Here is a 19,464-nt window from a genome sequence, read left to right on the forward strand (position 1 = left end):
TAAATAATCATAAAAAACTATTCCTAACTATTGATCACATTGATTTTAGTGAACAAAGTTTAATATCAGTTTTTGTTAATTACTAGATCGCTTATCGATTATCTAATATGCATGCATGTATATCATCCTTTTAAGCTGGCGTTACTGAAAGCATGCTTGATTTGTTTTCTATAAAATATTCATCATACTGTGTTTTATCTATTGCAGATGAAATTAAAGCACCAATAGGAAGATGTAATGTTTTTAAAAGTACTTCTCTGTCTAAGATTCAGGCAAAATGTGTATAAGGTGTGGCACAAGAAGAAAAATCACTGAGATTATCCATTATCCAAGTGTTTATACTCATAACCTCCAGAAATAACCATCAAAGTGTTTGTAAAATTTGCCTTTTTAAGATACTGATAGGTCAGATTTAATTGAAATGCACTATGGAAAAATGACGGGAAAATTTTCCAGCACTTTTTCCCTATATAAGCAGTCAAATAATATCTATGTCACAAATGCTTCAGGATAAATTTGAATAGCTTTTAGGCTGTTTTCTAGATGTATTGAATATAATTGAGGCAAAAAAGACCAAACTGAGAAAAATGATGTGCAACCCATAGCCTGATTCTTGCACAGGATGGTACTTTAATAAAATTCCCTGATGTACTTGTCTTTGGTGCTTTCATTGTGTAAGAGGTCTTATGTCTGAGTACAAACATGTTTCTGGGTTTGTTGACGTTATTACTGTTTTTGTGACCTCTTTTTAGGAATTCCAGGTCTTGTTTACTTAGGGCAAAAGTACATCTGCTGAGCTTAAGTAAAAAGCAGATGAGAACAAGGAAAAAATAAAGATCAAATGTGATAGAATCCTGAAATTAGCTGTTCACTTCCTCTGGGTAAAATGTTGTGAAAAAAAACCTTTAACACATGTTTTATTTTAAGGAAGGAAAATGATTTTGGTCTCTTTAAATTCTTTGCTGGGATAAATTTTTTGCCTGCAGACTGTTTCCTCAATGAACTAGCACATCAAGTAATATATAACTGACCTATCATATAGCATTGAAAATAGTAAGACTATTGAATGAAAGTTTTTTTCCCTGAAATGCATGACATGTCTACCAATAAACATTCAACTGTAGTCAATTAATTAATCTTTCCTCAGATTCCATGGAACAGAATGGTTAGAAGTAAAGCTAGCTTTAGATGTGTTGGACATTGACATTTATTTTGCTAATTTTTTTTTGCAGACCCAAATTATATATGTCTTTATATCTTGGTAGCAATTTTAAACTTCTATTAGGTATTTGAACAGCTTGAAATGTTTCTTAGCTTACTTCACCATGATGAATTACGTTCGGTATATTAGCCTGATGCCCAAGACCTGTATATACCTTTTTTCTTATTTATTAAATCCCATTTTGTGGTTTTGTTTAGGTGACAATTTGACAATTTCCATTTTTTTGCTTGTTTTTAAACTGAGTTTTGGCAACCATTTTATTTTTTTGCTTTCTGCTTACTGCAAGGGAAGGGTTGCTAAAACTTATTGTAAATGCAAAGGTATATGGGTTTTAGATATGGCAAAATATTGGAGTCATTGTCTTTGACTTTCCAGGAATGGCTGAAAATTTCAAAGGTTTCGGAAAAATATATAATTGCATTACTGATGAAAAAAAGATCTAGTTTTAGACAACATTGCCTAAAGATTACAGATCCTATTAGATAGCCTGAAATGTTGATTGTATCATTGGTTGTATAAACTTTGTTTGGATCTTCGTCTGTTGCTCGAAGCCTAAGGCGTTGGCTTAGCATGATTACAATCACAAGAGTCAACCACACACTTTATATTTTGATTAAGTGTAGAACTTAATACTATGAAAAAACAGTATCATATTAACATAACTTACCGTCAATTAAAATTTTAAGGTATTATTTTTATATACAATCAGTATAATGTTAGAGCACTTTGACTTTGAATATATTTAGGATTTAATCCTCTATAAATGTGGTCAATATTTGAATAAATGATGATCTCTCTCATACTCTTAAAGTCAAATTTCATTTACGACACTTTTGTCCAATTCATATTCAAAGCATATACGGTTAATCTTCCTTGCCATAAAAGGGACCAGATAGTAATCCAAGACAAATACCTAGGCGGTATACTAGAATCAATAAAATGATACACAATATATTTTGATATGACTCAATGTTCCCCTTGAGTCTGCATGATATGGTGATGTAATGGTTACAGCTTAGAAAGTGAAGTTTTGTCCTTATTTACAGGAGGATGAAAAGAGAGTTGCCTTTGTGATGGCTCGGAAGGAAGAGGAGAAGAAGAAGGACTTGAACAAGACTCAGATAATGAAGGTATAGTTAACTTTAGGGTACTGTCCCATCACTGCATCTATTTAGTACTTTATAACATCATCACCATGGGATGTTGTAGAAACTTGTGGTTTTAAAGTTTTGCTTTTAATTTATGCTCTAAGCACGGACTCAGGAGACTAGAGCCTGTAGGTTATGTTCACTTGGAGGCTGAAAATTAGAAAATTAAAAAATGAAATCTTAAAAAATTGTCGATTTAATATTTGAAATATACGGGCTAAAGCACTGGTTGGGACTTTTTTTTACATGGGTTATTCTAATTCATATATCTAGGTTTTCTCACTATTTGTACTAAAGAAAGTGTTATGTACAATTTTCATTTCATCTAGTCTTTTATTTAGTAAAAAGCTTTCATGAAGTGTTAATTTTTACCTATACATGTAAGAGAAGAAAATTCCAATTTTGTTTTCATATTGATCTTATGAACTGTTTAAACAGTATATATCCAATCATTGACATCAACTTCCTGAAAATGCCATAGCCGATCAGGATAAATTTGGATTGTTCATTCAATTTCTACAGACACATTGTGTAATATTCCTCCATCAAGTGGTAACCATTTGTTCAATAAGAATCTATTTGCATCAGACAATTTGTTTTATAAATGTCTTCCTGTCTAAATGGGTCTGCTAACAATCAGTTTACATGTAAGGAAGTTCATACAATTGGTCTGGTTATTTAAGGGGTTAGTTCTTGTAGTTTAGGTGAAACTTAGGTCACTGAATATAATTACAACTTGGATGTTTTTAACACCCTGTGGTATTGAAATTTGATTTTTTTGTCAGTTAATGCTGAAGAAATATAAACATTGATTGTCTTTTGTCATGCAAGTTTAAAGTTAAAATAGAAAACTGAAATTACAATGTATAATATGCTTGTTTATAAGACAGTCTTTGGCAGGCGTGTAGCTCAAACTAATCAGGTCATTTTACAGGTACTATATAAACTCAAGTTTGCTTTATATGGACATGTGAAGCAGGGTTCATATAAGTGGTGTTTGGAGGTCCTGGACCCTTAACATCTGACTTACAACTTCTGTAATTTCATTTACTGGGTCCTTCCAAACTTTTTAACTGTCATTTTATTGAGAACTCCTGGTTTTTATTTGAAACTTTGAAAAGTCCAGGACCTACAACTCTTGAGAGTAAATTTGTAAATTTGAAACCCTGAAAGACTGTTTTTGCATGTACTGTTAGAAAGTTGCAAAATCCAAACCTTTGAGATTTTAGAATTGTTGTATTGACGTTTTAATTTTTCTACTGCAATTAAATTTTTTGGTCTAAAATAGATGTTGAAGCATCCCTGAGGTGTAGAGCAAGTAATCACATGATAAATCTATGAGAATCATTGTAGCACCAAAACTTACTATGTGTAATCAGTTTAAATGTTTGTAAAATTTGAAGTGTAGATTTGTAAATTGCTTTGTAAATATTAAATTTGTTTCCATAAACAATCATTGTTAGAGTTAAGATATAGGAAATTTGGTTTGTATATTTACAACTAATAAGTCCATTTATAATAACTAGGAGCATATTTACCATTGTAAGTGATGCTATTAGTAAGATTGCTGACAGATTAAAGTAAATACATCTTTCATTCATCCATTTATTTTCCCTTGTTTCTTGTTTCAATATTTTTTTGTTTGGAATAATGGGACCACTGGATTGCTGTTTCATTCCTTGCGGAGAGAATTTCTCATCTATAATTACAATAAATATAATTTATAACAAAAAGGAAAAGCAGCTGAATAATTCATATCTTTAAAATTACTTGGGTATAAAATGCTAGGGTTCCATATCGTTATTGTTTGTTGACATGAAATAAACATCATGACGATGACAGGGTCGTAAACTTTTCGGGACGGATATTTAGATGCACTTACTATCATAGGCAACCTGACGATATTGAATTACATGTACTTGTATTCGACTGACTTTCTACTGGTGAAAAGTCAAACTGTAGCCATATTGATATGGAAATATTATGTTGAGAATAGGATTTTAAGACTTTTCTTGCGTTTTATCTGTAAAATGGTGTTAAAATTCTAGTAGTATTGTGTGTTTGAGTTAGGATTACAATGAAAACTCCATCTGAAGTCATTCTGTTGAACAGGATAGCTGTAAGTTAGCAATTTATTATCCTTAACAATACACATTTTAGAGTCATTATGATATAGAATGTCATATATCTTGAATTTATGTCTAGCTATCAATCATTGATGATCTGTGATAAATTGGTTGACAATGTTTTATTATCCTATCCAAGGTCCTATCAAAAATGTTTTGAACATCAAAATTTTATGCTCCAGTCTTTAGGCATCTGGGGTTTACAGTTTAAGTGCTGTTGTCCCTTGATTTTTCGTCCCGCAAATCTGGGCATATTTTCATGGGAATGATCTGAAATTTGGCATTTAGGTTTAACAGGATCAGGGTTGTGCCATGTGTTTGTTATGCAGCTTTATCTGGATCAGGGTCGTGCCATGTGTTAGTTACGCAGCTTTACCCAGGTCAGGGTTGTGCCATGTGTTAGTTATGCAGCTTTATCTGAATCAGGGTTGTGCCATGTGTTAGTTATGCAGTTTTAGCCGGATCAGGGTTGTGCCATGTGTTAGTTATGCAGTTTTACCCGGATCAGGGTTGTGCCATGTGTTAGTTATGCAGCTTTATCTGAATCAGGGTTGTGCCATGTGTTAGTTATGCAGTTTTACCCGGATCAGGGTCGTGCCATGTGTTAGTTATGCAGTTTTACCCGGATCAAGGTCGTGCCATGTGTTAGTTATGCAGTTTGTCATATAACAACCTCTTTTATGATGCATGGTCTTTGCCAGAAATCTTAGCAACCCTTTATGAAATAATTTGAATTTGGTATTTTCTGAAGTTTTAGTGTTAATCATTGTATTTTATGTGAGCCTCATCTCCTTCATCTTTGATGTTCCTTATCATTTTTGATAGCAGGGGCATTTGTTTTTTATTTATCTTTTATCAAGGTGTCTATTCAGTCCATCTTGTTACATCTCAGATTAAGGTTTTTGATTTGTTTGAAGACTGGAAAGCATATAAGAGAAGTGGTACATATGATATGATCATGTATTAGTCAGCTTACTGTTTAGACCTGATTAACGACATGATACCTTAGTATTCAGTTTAGGAAAGAGTAAAATTTTGAAACATTTTTTTTGAAGGAAACAGTTACTGAATTCAGAAGTTTTAATCATCTTTTAATGTTAACATGTAAGATTCCATTAGCACTATTTGAAGATCTAATTTCAGCCTTTTCAGTGTAAGAACAGCAATGATTGGACAGAGTTATCTTATAGACCAATACACATACATGTAGTTACACTTAGATACATTACCCCAAACACATCCACAATCCAATTGTTTTGCCTGTTCATACATATACGCTAAGCTATCCTGTTACAAAAATGTACAATTAATCTGAAGAAATCAATGTTTCTGGCATATCTTTGAATGATTTATGGGGTCTAAAAGTCCTACTGATAATGCATATATCTTTTGATGTAGTTAACTGCCATTTTGGAGAAAAAAACATTGTAAAGTTTTTTGTTGTTGTTTTTTAAGGAAAAGAAGAGACTGGCCATAAACAATGCACGGCGACAATGGGAGGTTATGCAGGGAAATATGATTAACAAATCTGGGAAACTCTCAAGGACGCCAGACCTCTATGCTAATCATGTGGGAAGTATTCCTAATGCAGAGTTTATCTCCCCTGATGGTGCTGAAGAAAGTCTTGAAGTGGAATCCATTAACAGGTGGGTTGAGGAAAATTGTATTTTGATTTTTCTCCTTTTTTTAAAGAAAATATAATTAAGCTTTTATGTTCTTCTGGAAATGCACATCAAGATTTTCCTTGTTCATGCTCTTTATGCATGATTGCACTTTTTAAATTGCATGTTGCTTTGTTATATACAGCTCAACAAATTATATCAATAAAAGATTTTCACTTGTTCATTGTAATGCACAAATTATTGATAATTTAAGAAATCTTCATTCAGGTATACCAGTTTGGCATGCTTTTCCATTCCATTAGGCCGTGTAAATGTTCTTAGGAAAATATTTCAAGACAAACGCAATCACTTTAAACATGGTATATATACATTTTTAATGTGTTTGGGCAGTCCTCAGAGGGATTTAAGTGTTATTTCTTCTACTTGACTTTTAACTTAGGTTGGTTTTCTTGTTAATGTTTATATTGAAAAGAGTTAGTGGGGTTATATAGTCATGTGTAAGGGTTAGGTGCATTCAAAACAAAAATATACATTTAAAGTGTGTGTGTGGTATGTGTGTGTGTGTGTGATTGATTGTTGGGGTTTAACGCCCGAGCAGCAATATTTCAGCTATATTCAGGCGATGAATATGCATTGGATGATGAAATGAACATGAAATGAAAAATGGGAAGGGACACAAGGATAATGGGATCGAGAAATTTTGATTGCCACTGGAAATAGGGAGAGGTGGGTAGGGTCGGGCAATTTAGCTTCCTGTGGCGGAGCCCTATGGTTCCTACTCCGGGAGAATACCACAGTAGGGTTTTTTAACGTGCGAGGAACGTGGCATTTTTCCCAACACGGTGCACCACTATGGTTTTAAAATTTTAGTAACTTGTTATTAATAGAACTGCAAGTGAAAGAAAAAAAAAACTATAAATACCTTGGAAATGTTTTTATCGTTATGAAATTTAAACTGTGATGTTTGACCAGTTATTATTATTTTATTATCCCATAAACAGCACACGGGGAATTGTTGGAGGTACCACTATGAGTAAGAAGGTTGCCTTAATGACCTCTGTATATTCCGTGGACAATGTTTTTCCCAAACCTTGCGTTGGTTCTCCCAGGTATAGGAATAGGTTAATTCTTAAATTAATTAATTATCTTTTATTGGTTGTTTTATTTATATAGTTAATAGTGGTTTTAGTTATTACAGGAAACAGGTGCTTTGCATCGTGGTGCCTATATGTGTTATAGCATTTTTTTTTAACACAGGTGACTAATTGGATTATCTCCCCTTGTACATGAATTGGCAAAGTTTTGATGTTTAAATATTAAAATTCTTTCAAATGAATATTCATTTTTAATGATGTCTTTTGTAAAAAGTATAACTTTTCTACCATGAGTATGAATGAAATAACCTAAAATACTTAGGCAAATATGATTATTTGTACCTCTAAACATACATACCATTTTGAATGAAAAAGACAAAAAGCATTTTATTTTCGAATTTGCAATGTGGTAATATCAAAGAAAAATTCTTATTACTGGTAGGTAAAAACTTATCACAATAATTATGGCATTTTTCCTTTTAAGAATGATTCAAGGGATATCTAGATCTAGATGTAGATAATAAAGAAATTTCTATTTACATTTTTCTTAATTTTACTAATTTTAAGATGTAAGAATGAATTATTGATTATTTATGGTGGTGTATGTTTTGACATTAGTAGTTTTACTGACTATTTTTATTGTGTCAGGTGTACACTTTGGGTCCAATCTGAGAGTTTTACAGATGTTTACCAAAAGTAGGTCACCGATTGCATGTCTAATTAGTTTGAATTTGTTCTCCCGTCCTTTTGGTATTCAGTTGTAGAAATCTTCAGACCTCTCTAGCAATTACCAAAGCTTATATTCTATTTTGGATTTTATCTTCTGTTAACTTCTTTAACTTTTTTTGTATTCATTTTAAGTTGCTGCATTTATTTTTTCAGTAGTGTACTAGATTTTTTTTTAATCATACTATTTAGCAATAATCTCTCTTGAAAACTTTTTTTTTTTATCATTTGAAGAAATTTCAATTGTCAAATTAGAAAATTTCCTAAACTTGATAATTAAAAATTTAATTTGAGCTATGCATTTGTGATTGCACATACATGTATATGTACAAGTACATGTGATAAGTTTTGCTTCTTAAACTGACTGGTAATTTTGCTAGCTAACATCCCAGTACATGTATTAGTTGCATGGGTGTTGCTTAAACCTGATAATCATGTTTATCATGTATGTTTTTTTTGGAAATATTAATTGTATAAATTACATATTCTTAACATGTTTTTGTTTTTTCCCTTGTATCAGTTCTATATTATTAGGGTTTATATGAGGTATATATCCATATATTACAAACTAGGGTTCCCACTCAACCTTGAATACTGGAAAAGTACTTGAATTTTAATTGGAAGTTTGAGCACCTGGAAAAGACCTGAAATTTTAGTACATTTTCTAAAATCCTTTAAAAAGCCTGATATTTTATCTAAGTGGTCAAAGCCATTGAAAAAACTTCTTCAGTCATTCAACTTTCAAATTTTAAGATTGATTCTTTTTTTTTTTTTTTTTATTTTTTTATTTTAGAGAGAACTGTCAATAAAACTTTTCATGGAAAAGATGGAAATAACCTTAAAAATTCTTGTAAAAAACCTTCATTCTCCTGCTCTGTCATCAGTGGGAACCCTGACATAATAAAAGTAAAGAAAAGATGGAAAAAAAATAATTAAGCTAAATGATCTTAGTCTTTCTAGTACATATTTGTACATGTATAGAAAAGATTCATAGTATTGTGTTCTCCTTTGATAAACTTTACCAGATAATATAATTACTTTGCAAAATACCAGGGGCTTTTTTGTCAATCGTTGGTGCATTAGAAAGGTAATACACCTCTCAGGATTAGAGGAGTAGATCTAGAAATTGTTTACAAAGAAAAGAGAAGGTGTTAGCATAGCACAAAAGATTAGAGGGGGGGTTGGAGCACTGGAGTAGTTAGTCAGGCTTTCAGAATTTTCAAATTGAATGGAATAATGGAATTAGTATACTTATATAGAGAGTTAACATATATAGAAGGTTATTTTATTTCTCCCTAAAAACTGATAAATATTTAAATTGATTGGACTATGTACCTCTACAAGCTAGGGTCAAAATTAGTTATCAGACGATGGTTGATTCTTATGTTGTTTTTATTTTCTACCGTTTGGACTGGAATTGGAATCATCACTCTTTATTTCATTGAGGAATGTTTGGGTATTCCCAAGACGACAAAATTAGTGACATTTTGGTTTACTACATACACATAAAAAATAGGGCATTAATGAAACGTTAAGTGATACTGTACCTAGTAATGACCTTAAACAAAAACTGCACCTTAGATTTTGCTGAAAGGTGAACATAACCTGTAGTTTATGATGCTTAACAAATGTGCAAAGTTTCAAAAAATTCATTGATCTCTTCTCAAGTTTTCATCTTGAAGCTGTTAGGGAACAGACATGCAACATTATCACATAAAACCTTGTTATTTGGTATGGCAGGATATAAAAAGAATACTGTATTAAAAAATATACAAAAGCAGAAATCTTATAACATTTATGGGAAGAATTTGAAAAACAGAACCTTGCATAGAAAGCAGTTTATTGTTTTTTACTATTGGTTCAAAAATAAAAAATACAAATTCTGACACCAGAGAATTAAAATAGATAAGTACAAATTGTCTCAAATGTTGATGAAAGGTCATCAAATACCCTGTAAATTCTATGTTTATGCCAAGTTATATCTAAAAAAAAAAAAAACTGTCTAAATTCATGGTCTGAATATTACAGTCTGTGAGTCCTGCATACAATTAGCTTGTTAAGTTAGACTGTGTTACACATAAATGATTTGTTTATTAATTCTAAGGATTTTGCAATTTTTAGAAAATTAAGATTGAGATATTCTCAGTCAGATGAAGAGTTGAGGTAAAAAGAACATGGCTCAAATTACTAACATTCAACAGATCTAACAATAGGGACATTGTAGTACAGATGGACGGACCATGGCATGTCCTCTCCCATTGATTTCCCTCTCTTCCCCTTTGAATCTTTTTTGTAGTTACTACTTCTATATACTGAGAAATGTCTACTCATTTCAATAATGAAAAAAAAATGAAATCAGTAATTACATTCATACATGACTTTTTAATTTTTTTTTTTTGTGATGAAGTAAAATTATTTTGACATTTCATTTATTTAATTCATATTGTATATTAAAGACATTGACCATTGTCTTTGTGTCTGGAATAGACGACAGAAAAACAACAAAACTTTTTTTTCGGATTCTGAGATTTTTAGAGATAATCACTGATGTGTCTCTATAAGAATCAGGCATTGGTTGAAATAACATTTGACTAGGCAATTAGAATTCTACAAAAAAAAATATTGAGAAAAAAATGTGCATGTATAATAAGATATCCATACATTTCTCAGTGTATTGAATTCAGTGTAGATTATTTCTTAATGTTTTATTCCCTATTAGATTTTAGTAACATAATTCCTGGTTTTTTCCCTTGAATTATTGTGGTATATGGTCCATTGGCATGATATGTATTAATGATTATTCTTCCATGTTGCATGCCAGCTTGCCAACACATAGGCCATGTGAGCTATTGTCATCACTTAGCTTCTGTCATCGTCATCGTCATTAACAGTTTTAATCAAATTATCTCCACAGAAATTGTTGAACAGAATTCAATAAAATTTGGTATGATTAGGTTCTTTAGGGTTTCCTGCACTAAATGACTATTTGGATTTTTTTATCCATGAAAAAAACATGGCCACTTTTACAGTTGTAGCTTATCAAGCCGGGTGAGCAGTTCAGGGTCTTTAGAGCCACTAGTTCTTGTTATCCTGTTGATTTCCCAAATTTCCTTTTATGCCTCAAATGATAATTATAATTATGTTATTGTTAGTTGACTGGAATACTACTAAAGATCTCTTGTCAATATTGTTTATATTTATTGTTCTCCTTTTGTTCTGTATGTCTTATCTAAATATGTTTTTTGAACAAAAGAAAGCATTGACTAGTAGTTTTGTTGGTACATGTAGTATGTCTGTTTATCCTATTATTTCTTTTATAAAATGATTTTTTTTTGTTTTTCATTTTCTCTATTTGAATCTTTTTCTTTCCTCACTCTCTTTAATGATTTCTGCCACATTTCAGCCATCAAATTAAAAAGAGGATGTGTATTGTTAGAAAACTTTTACAGTGAAACCTGTCTAAACTGAACCCTAAATAAACTGAAAACCTGTCTAAACCAGACACTTTTTGACATCTGTTTACTTTAGTTTTTAAATGTATTTTGAGCCATCTGTATAAAACAAACACTTTTCTAAGCCAAATGAATTATAAAGTCCAAAAAAGATCCTGTTTAGACAAGTTTTACTGTTATACACAGGCTAAATTATTTAATGTGATTTTCACATGAATTTCACATGATTTTCACTCGAATTGAGCAAATAAACGTGACAGAGTTCAGGTGAAATTTCGGGTGAATCAAGCCTTCACATGAAATTCACATGAATTGTTCACATACAACTGGTGTTAAGTGAATTTCATGTGAAAATCACATGAATTTTTTGTGAAGCTCAATTAACAGGAATTTTATGTGAAAAATATTTGCCTGTGTCAAGAATAATTAGAAGACACTTATTTATTGGCTTTTGTCCTAAAAATAGATCAGTTTATCCACAAAAGCCTAAAATCAACAGTAATTGTAATACTGCAGTATATTTTACCACTATTTAGTTTCTTAGGTTATGGTATTCTTAAGGTCAATTTTGTTCAATGAAATCATTGTTGTTTGAATTTATTTGCTTTTCATGTGCTTATTTCCCAGCATACTATATGTGAGAAAACTTTCTACTTGTACATTTTCTGTATGTTTACTTAAATAATTACAGATTTTATTTTTATCTCTACATTACAGTGAAAAGCAGAGTAGTAGAGGAAACAGTCGGCCAAGTAGTGCTCACAGTAGTACTGTTGATCCTCCAGAAAGACCAAGAACTGCCAACAATACACGTAAAACTGATGCCCCGAAAGGTTTAAAGGAAACTATTGTCTAGTAAGCATAATGTAGAAAGAAGTACCTGTTCTTTGTGTGAATTTCTTTACTACTTTTTGATGTTTTTTTTTTTTTTTGCAGTGTGCTAATTTGATTTATTTTAGTGGTGTGTCTGATATACCAAACTATATTTTGCAAAATGTTTATATTGTGCTTAAGTAGCTCTCTTTGTAAGAATCAGGCAAAATCTGAAAAATGTGATACATCTCAAAAAAGGCTATGTATTTTTATTTTTGTAATTAAGTTGTTTATGGGTCTATATTGTGTAATGTGTAATTATTCATTCATATCTGCCTGCTCTTAGGAGATCATCAACATTGAAAATCCAATAGATTCTATTGTATTTGAGTGTCATTTACAGAGTTATCTCCCTTTATTTTGAAATCTACAGTTCATTTCATATAATTTTTATCTCCTATGAGCATGGGTTATATGAAAAACCACATGTTACTTTCTGTTTAGTATGAAATTTAAACAAAATATCAAAAATAAAAATATGTAGGCTTTCCAACCATGAATCACATTTTGCATGATTCTTATATGGAGTGCTACTTAAGTACTTAGTGCACCACTTATCATTCGCCAAATCTAATTTTGTGTACGTTTTTGTCTCAAAATAGCGCAAAATTTTACACCTGCCAAAATAAATCTCCATACAGTAGTATAAGGTATAAAGCTACTGTAGTCTTCCTGACCCGGTATATTGAAATCTTATATGGAGGTTTTCCTCCAATCCTTCCTCAGCTGAAATGTATACCAATGAAATTGCTTTTGCTTTAAGGAGGTAGACCTAGGGTAAGGGACATAACTCTTGAAATCAGTGATATGTTTATATCATATTCAATTTCACCAAAGTCTATCAAGCTTTCATTTGAAATAGAATGAAATTAGTCTTACTTTGATGCTTACATGAGATTGATGTAAAATGCTGAATAAAAATGCTTCAATGATTTTTAAGAGTTGTGTCCCTTACCCTAGGTCTACCTCCTTAAATTAAACATTTGAAGATAATCTTTTAAGATTTATTTTTATAAAACTTAGGCCGGATTATCTCCCTTGTTCTCCTCTTTAGAATTACTGTTGTTTAAAGTCATTACCATTCTGTATAATCCATTACAACAAACCAGTGGTAAATAGGGGCAATTCCTCCTCTAGTTTGTCCATCTGTTGCTCATTCATGGTTTTGGTTTTAGTTTCAGGATAAAAATTGATAAACTGAATAATAACTTCTATTCAGTCTTTGATTTACACAAGGCATTGGAATTTGACCATAAAATACAGGTTACAATAGTGTATATACGTATTACATTACCCTTTAAAATTTAATTAACATTTTTTGCTCTCTTGAAGAATTGTAAATAAAGGGTAAATAACAAAAATTACAAACAGATGAAATCTAGGGAATAATTTAAAGGAAAGTCTGTATAACAAATAGCAATATCATGTTAAAAAGCTGGAAAGTTAGAAACAACCGCAATGGTCCCGTCTTGTTACAGCCATTGGTGGGTTATAATGCTTTATAATGTGCCAAACCTCCCACTTTCATTACTGTTAATTGTTTCCAGTATATTGTAATACAAACAGGCAGAACATGTACTTGATTTGGTCAAAATCAGTTGAGCAATGTGCCAAGCTGCGAACGTTCAAAATTCACTCTAGATGCTGCAGCCAGCCCTCTCAGAAAATGAAAGAATCTTGAGCAGTTGGGAAAAGAGTGAATGATTTTATGGGACATTATCTGATTGTCAGACACTATTGATTTTAATAATGTCCGAGAATTTCAAAAAGCCTGTCTGCAGTGTTAGTAAGAGAGGGAACGATCGTCTGCCACTGCGTGGAGCTTGGCAATTTCTATGTTCATTTTTGGGAAATTAATTTTAATTTTTACATGTAACATCCTTGTTTTTATGATTTGATATATTTGAGTCATCCCACTGCTGACGCTTTGGTATTTTTCTTTTGCAAGTATTTGAAGACTCGATCTAGAGTCAATGTCTTTCAAAGAATTGTGATCAAACATAGACATTCTTGAGCTTTGGTGATTTTAATGATCAAAAGGTTATCTTTTTGTGGCAAGAAGATGCTTAGCCATGCTTTGCAACCTCTTTGATATTTCAGTTACTTTATGTGTTGTTTCTAAATGGAAAAGAATCCGAACAAATAACATTGAATATGGCCTAAATTACAAGTATTGGGGAATGTTATACCTTTCAAAAAGATAAATTATTCATTTTACTATATTGAAAGAGAAGGCAGTTCATGGAAGGAGAAGGCAGTTCATAAAATAATGATTTGTTGGAAAATAATAAATAATAATGAATAAAATTTTCTATTGGTAATGAAAAATTTCAAACCAAAATTTTTTTGCAAATCCATCAAATAAATGTGTTTGGTTGTTTTCTGAATTTGGTTTGGATTCAATATATGGGGCATATACCCTTTTGTGCTAACATTGGGGTAGTCAATGAGCATGCATAGAGCATGCTCAATATACACTTATGTGCGGAAAATTCTTTTGTTCTACCCAAGCTCTACCTCATGGAGGTGTATATTGAGCATGCTCACCAACTTACCACAAAAGGGTCTATTACATTGAAATTAAGATGGATGGACTGTTTACATTTTTTATTGTCAGTTGAACTTACTAGCTTTTATACAGTTTCATATTTTTTTGTAGTCATGGAGACAATAGGTCAGGTTCTGACCTTAACCACCTTGCTGACCTTGAAGGTGACACAGTGACCTTTTATGGAGCACAGTCATTAGAGGCCTTAGACAGGAACTGGGGCATGCAGGCAGCAGCGGCAGTCACACATATTATTTTTAAATTTATAGACTTTGAAGATATAGCAAAACATTTGTATAAAGTGCGGACGAAGTTCCCTGGTGTTCAGGTAGGTGAGACTGTTATTGGAAAAGGGTAACAATTTTCATGGAAGTTGAAGTTGCATGTAATTCTCAAATATCTTTGTATGCCTTGCTTTGTGGGAGTTATATAATTGTCATAGTGTCTGCCTATAACTGTTTTGTATCTGTTTTCTCTGCATGTACTTATCACAACTACATGTATTTGGTATTTTGACAAAAGATTTATACATATATGCCATATAATGGGAGTTGATTTCAGGCTGAAGTGACATCAACTTCCTGTTTAATGACCGTTCATATTTTGGTCAAATGGCTACCGGGTGGGGATTGGGATAGTACCCTTTGTAATTTAGTGAGATTTATTTACAGGGGGATCGGGAGGAGTACACTTTGTAATTTAGTGAGATTTATTTACAGGGGGATCGGGAGGAGTACCGTTTGTAATTTAGTGAGATTTATTTACAGTTTATTATTGTTTCATCACAATTTTATGTTGAATTTAATGATATAACTTGGAATAATGAAATTCAAGTTATCACTAAAAACATAGTTTCAATACATAATATACAAAATATTAACCTCTGTGTTATCAAACTGAATAAAAAAAGTAGTAAAGAATGACAGTGGTGAAGATATTTTTATTGTACATCAGGATAATTTTTTTTCTTTTGGTTGGTAAAGGGAAATCAAGATTTTAATCGAGTGGAGACGACCAATGATTTTTCCTGTTGTTTCTATGACACAGTCAGGGGCGTAGCTGCCTATACACAAATACGCAGTTGTGTACTTTCAGAAAAAGTAACAAAAATAAAAACACACGTTTTAAAGATGAAATAAAGGTTTTATGCAATGACTCACTGGCGGCCTTGAGTGACCCCCCTCCAGGACCCCTCACCGTAATTTTGCGTACAATTAAAACAGGCCTAGCTATGCCCCTGACAGTTGGTATTTACATCAACAGCAGCATATGGGTTCTTTGTTTCTATAAATGATCTTCATTCTCTCTGCTACAATGAATAATAAAACTATTAGACTGTAAGACCTAAAAAATTATTTCATGAAATAAAAATTATATTTTCTCTCATCCCTTATAAACATCTTACCAGAAATAGGTGAGACATACCAATTAATGAGTTTTTACTTATCACTTAGAAACCACTTAGTTACAAATGAAAATTTAATTTTTCCATGATTAAATACATGTATAGAAAGAAAAATATCAATAGTTATTATGTAATTTAATAGATCATATTTAAAAATACTGTGACAGTTTGAGTGTAAGTGTTTGTAAGAATCAGGCAGAATGGGAAAAATCAGAGATGTGCATGTCGTAAACCCACCGATCTTACAATGTAATATCACTTAAGATTTGAAAAGAACATTATTTTACCTCTGCATCACTGGCTTTTCTCAGAAATTTTTCAGTAGAATGTTAGAAAAATTAGGTTTTTGACAGAGTTGTCTGCCCTTGAAATGTTCATTCTCAGTGCATTTCAATGAAATTTATAATAACTCAATTTGCCAAAATGATATGGAAAACGTTTTTTTCTTTGATTCAGATGGTGCAAATAGTCAAATTACACTATCACAATGGTACCATATTTCACCCACTGCCTAATTCTTACAGAGACTGACACTTAAAAAATATGTTGGTTTATCAAGAACATTAAAAAATTATGCTTATTAAATGTGTCAGTTCAGTGGTAGATATCTGAAGTCTGGCAAATCCGATATATTACTCAATGCAAATATAGTATATCAATAGTCTAACATAGTTTCCATGAGAAAAAATAATTTGTTTTCAACTTGAGCCTAAATCTAAGGTTTTAAAATCAATTTCAAAATCTATAGGTTAAGCAAAAAATATATACTTTAATCCCTAAGTAAATAACTTCTCCTTACAACAATTTGGAAAATCAACAATACATTTTCTTGTCAGTTACATAAAAACTTAGGACTAAATGGCAGTGGTTAAAGTCAGGGATTTAAATTTGTCAGATTTAATCCTTTCAGGTTTCAATTGTTAAGGTTTTACTGTAAAACCTGTAGGAACTCTTTTTTCAGCTTTAAAGTTGTGGAATTCTGACCCTGTTAATCATATGTTTATTGATAATCTGATCTACAAGAATGGAAATTGTTTATCTGCAATAGATAAATAATTGGCTTTTGGGATTTATTCATTTTATATTGTAAGTTTTAACATTTATCACTTTTTTCTGGAGTTATTCCCTCTTTTTAACATGCAAGTTAAGTTTTCGGATTAAAGTTACAGAAACTTTGTTTTCTGCAAGAAAAAAAAATCTGTTTTAAATCAGAATTTATCGATTTTCAATAAAGTAAGATTTGACACTTTCTGATTTGTTTATTTACATACTTAGATTCCATATTTACTTAGATTTACCAGCAGATTAAAGAATTTTTACATGAAACTTAGTAAAGCTATTCTAATCCTATTACAGTTTCCTATCAAAATATTTCTTAAAATTAGATGATAAAAATAGATCTCTCTTGAACTGTTTACATTTCAATTTCATGGCTATAATTCTTGATATTTTGAATATATTTTTCTTTGGATATCTGCACTAACAATTGTCAAACCAAAGCCACACTTTTACCTTGTAAATAACATTCTGAGCATCTCTAGTATGGGGAAAGATGAATGATTTATAGAATTCTTGCACATGAATAGATGTGGACTTAAAATTCATAGTTGTTCCCTGAGATTTTAGAACTTATCTTCTCTTTTATCAGTTGCAAGTTAACTTCTCTTTAATGAATATATATGTACATGTATAGTAAATTGATTATAAAAAATGTTCCCATTTTACAGTTAAATTTATCTGTCTAATGCTTAGTAAAACATGGGAAACTTTTTTCGATATATTTCTTTCTTTTCTTACCCTACTGGTGCACTTGGTCCATGCTCCCAGTTTTTAGTGGAGTCCGAGTTGCTCATTTGCTTTTGTTACTTTGTATGTATGATTTTAGTTACTTTATTTTCTTTGTTGTGTATGTCTGTTTTCCATGTCTGGTCTTTGTCCCTGGATTGCATTCTTTTGATTACCGCTATAACCTTGGTTCCCTTGATTACTCTTTCGGTATTTATAGACCAGTTTCTTTGTTCAAATCCTTAAATGAGAAACCTCTTAGCAAGGAGTGATGTAACGTAAAAATTTAGTTTTGGAAATGGCATTACAATTACTATTGAAATACTGTATATGACATTTATAATTTGGCCATCTTATCCCATGTTGGTATAGAAAATCTACTTAGAAAAGATTAGTTATTATACCTCCACTCATTAGATAAGATATCACCTTGTCTATCCATTTCAATCTCAAGTTATATTTGAGGGAATACATGTACTTAAATATTTGGTATTTGCCTGTGCATGATAACTTGTACAGTTTCATCTCTTTATAAGTTCCTGACTTTTATACATTTCCTTCCTGTTAACATTATGATTTAGCAATTTTTAATGATGCATATTAGAAGTTTTCCTTTTAGATTTCTCAGCTTCTATTGGAAAGATTCCAACTTTCCAGTTTTTACCCTGATATTGCCATTTGTTATACTGACTTTACTTTTGACTGTTCCTTTTGACTACTGCCTAGATTTTATCAGTTCAGTAAATTTTATAATCCCCTTCATTGATATTTGCTGGAATGATTTTTTTCTGCTTTTTAGTCAAAAGTCTAATTGAAATCCGTATTTGACTGTTACGATTCTTTTTTTTTTTACTGTTTATGTCCATTTATACCAATTTCCTCTTTGTTTGAAGACCTCATAAAATCATGTATTTGGTATTTTGAATGTACTTTATTTTTGACATATTTTACAATAATTAATTATAATAGCTTGTTCATGATGGATTGTACTTTGCCTCCCCTTTCGAAGTTTGACAGAAATGGTTGAGTGGGGGTACATAGCACTCCATAGTGTGCAACATCTTGTCAAGAAAGAGTTACTAATAATCGAGACAAAATTTCAGGAATAAGCTATATTATATTTTAAATACTTATAAAGAGAAAGAAAGAAGTTACTTGTAAAGATGTTTATCAGGGTAATTTGGGAATGATTTGAAACACTAATTGGTGTTTCTGAAAGTTTCCATTACATTGTAGACCTGTAGTACCTTTATAATTTGGAAATTGTTTATATTTGTTGAGTGATCCTTGTCACAAAACACATGCAAAGAAAAATGATAAGTTATTTAAAACAATTTCAATAATTTATCTATTTCATTATTATAAAATCCAGTTCAAGTGTAGTTTTGAAAAGAGTTTATAAAAATAGATTATAATAAATGTAGTTCAGTCATTGCTTGGGGGAATCTCATTCATTCATTATA

At 31.3% G+C, this 19,464-nt stretch overlaps 1 protein-coding gene across 18 annotated transcripts in view; it reads left to right on the top strand.

The window, feature by feature from the left end:
* The window catches only part of LOC148621170 (leucine-rich repeat-containing protein 49-like), an 87,372-nt gene that overhangs the window by 47,552 nt on the left and 20,356 nt on the right, over positions 1 to 19,464 (top strand). For 13 of the 18 annotated variants that reach the window (XM_088575261.1, XM_088575276.1, XM_088575268.1 and 10 more), the window contains 5 exons: positions 2,269 to 2,352; positions 5,952 to 6,142; positions 7,861 to 7,908; positions 12,108 to 12,245; positions 14,923 to 15,139. In XM_088575261.1, coding sequence (XP_088431387.1) covers positions 2,269 to 2,352; positions 5,952 to 6,142; positions 7,861 to 7,908; positions 12,108 to 12,245; positions 14,923 to 15,139 — 678 coding nt within the window. Of the gene's footprint in view, positions 1 to 2,268; positions 2,353 to 5,951; positions 6,143 to 7,119; positions 7,793 to 7,860; positions 7,909 to 10,059; positions 10,102 to 12,107; positions 12,246 to 14,922; positions 15,140 to 19,464 lie in introns of those variants that run through there. The other 5 variants (XM_088575262.1, XM_088575277.1, XM_088575265.1 and 2 more) reach the window with 3 other exon arrangements.

Source organism: Perna viridis, chromosome 3 (assembly GCF_037379345.1).
Source record: "Perna viridis isolate PV_CMFRI_1.1 ecotype Kerala chromosome 3, ASM3737934v1, whole genome shotgun sequence".
NCBI classification, from domain to species: Eukaryota; Metazoa; Mollusca; class Bivalvia; order Mytilida; family Mytilidae; genus Perna; species Perna viridis.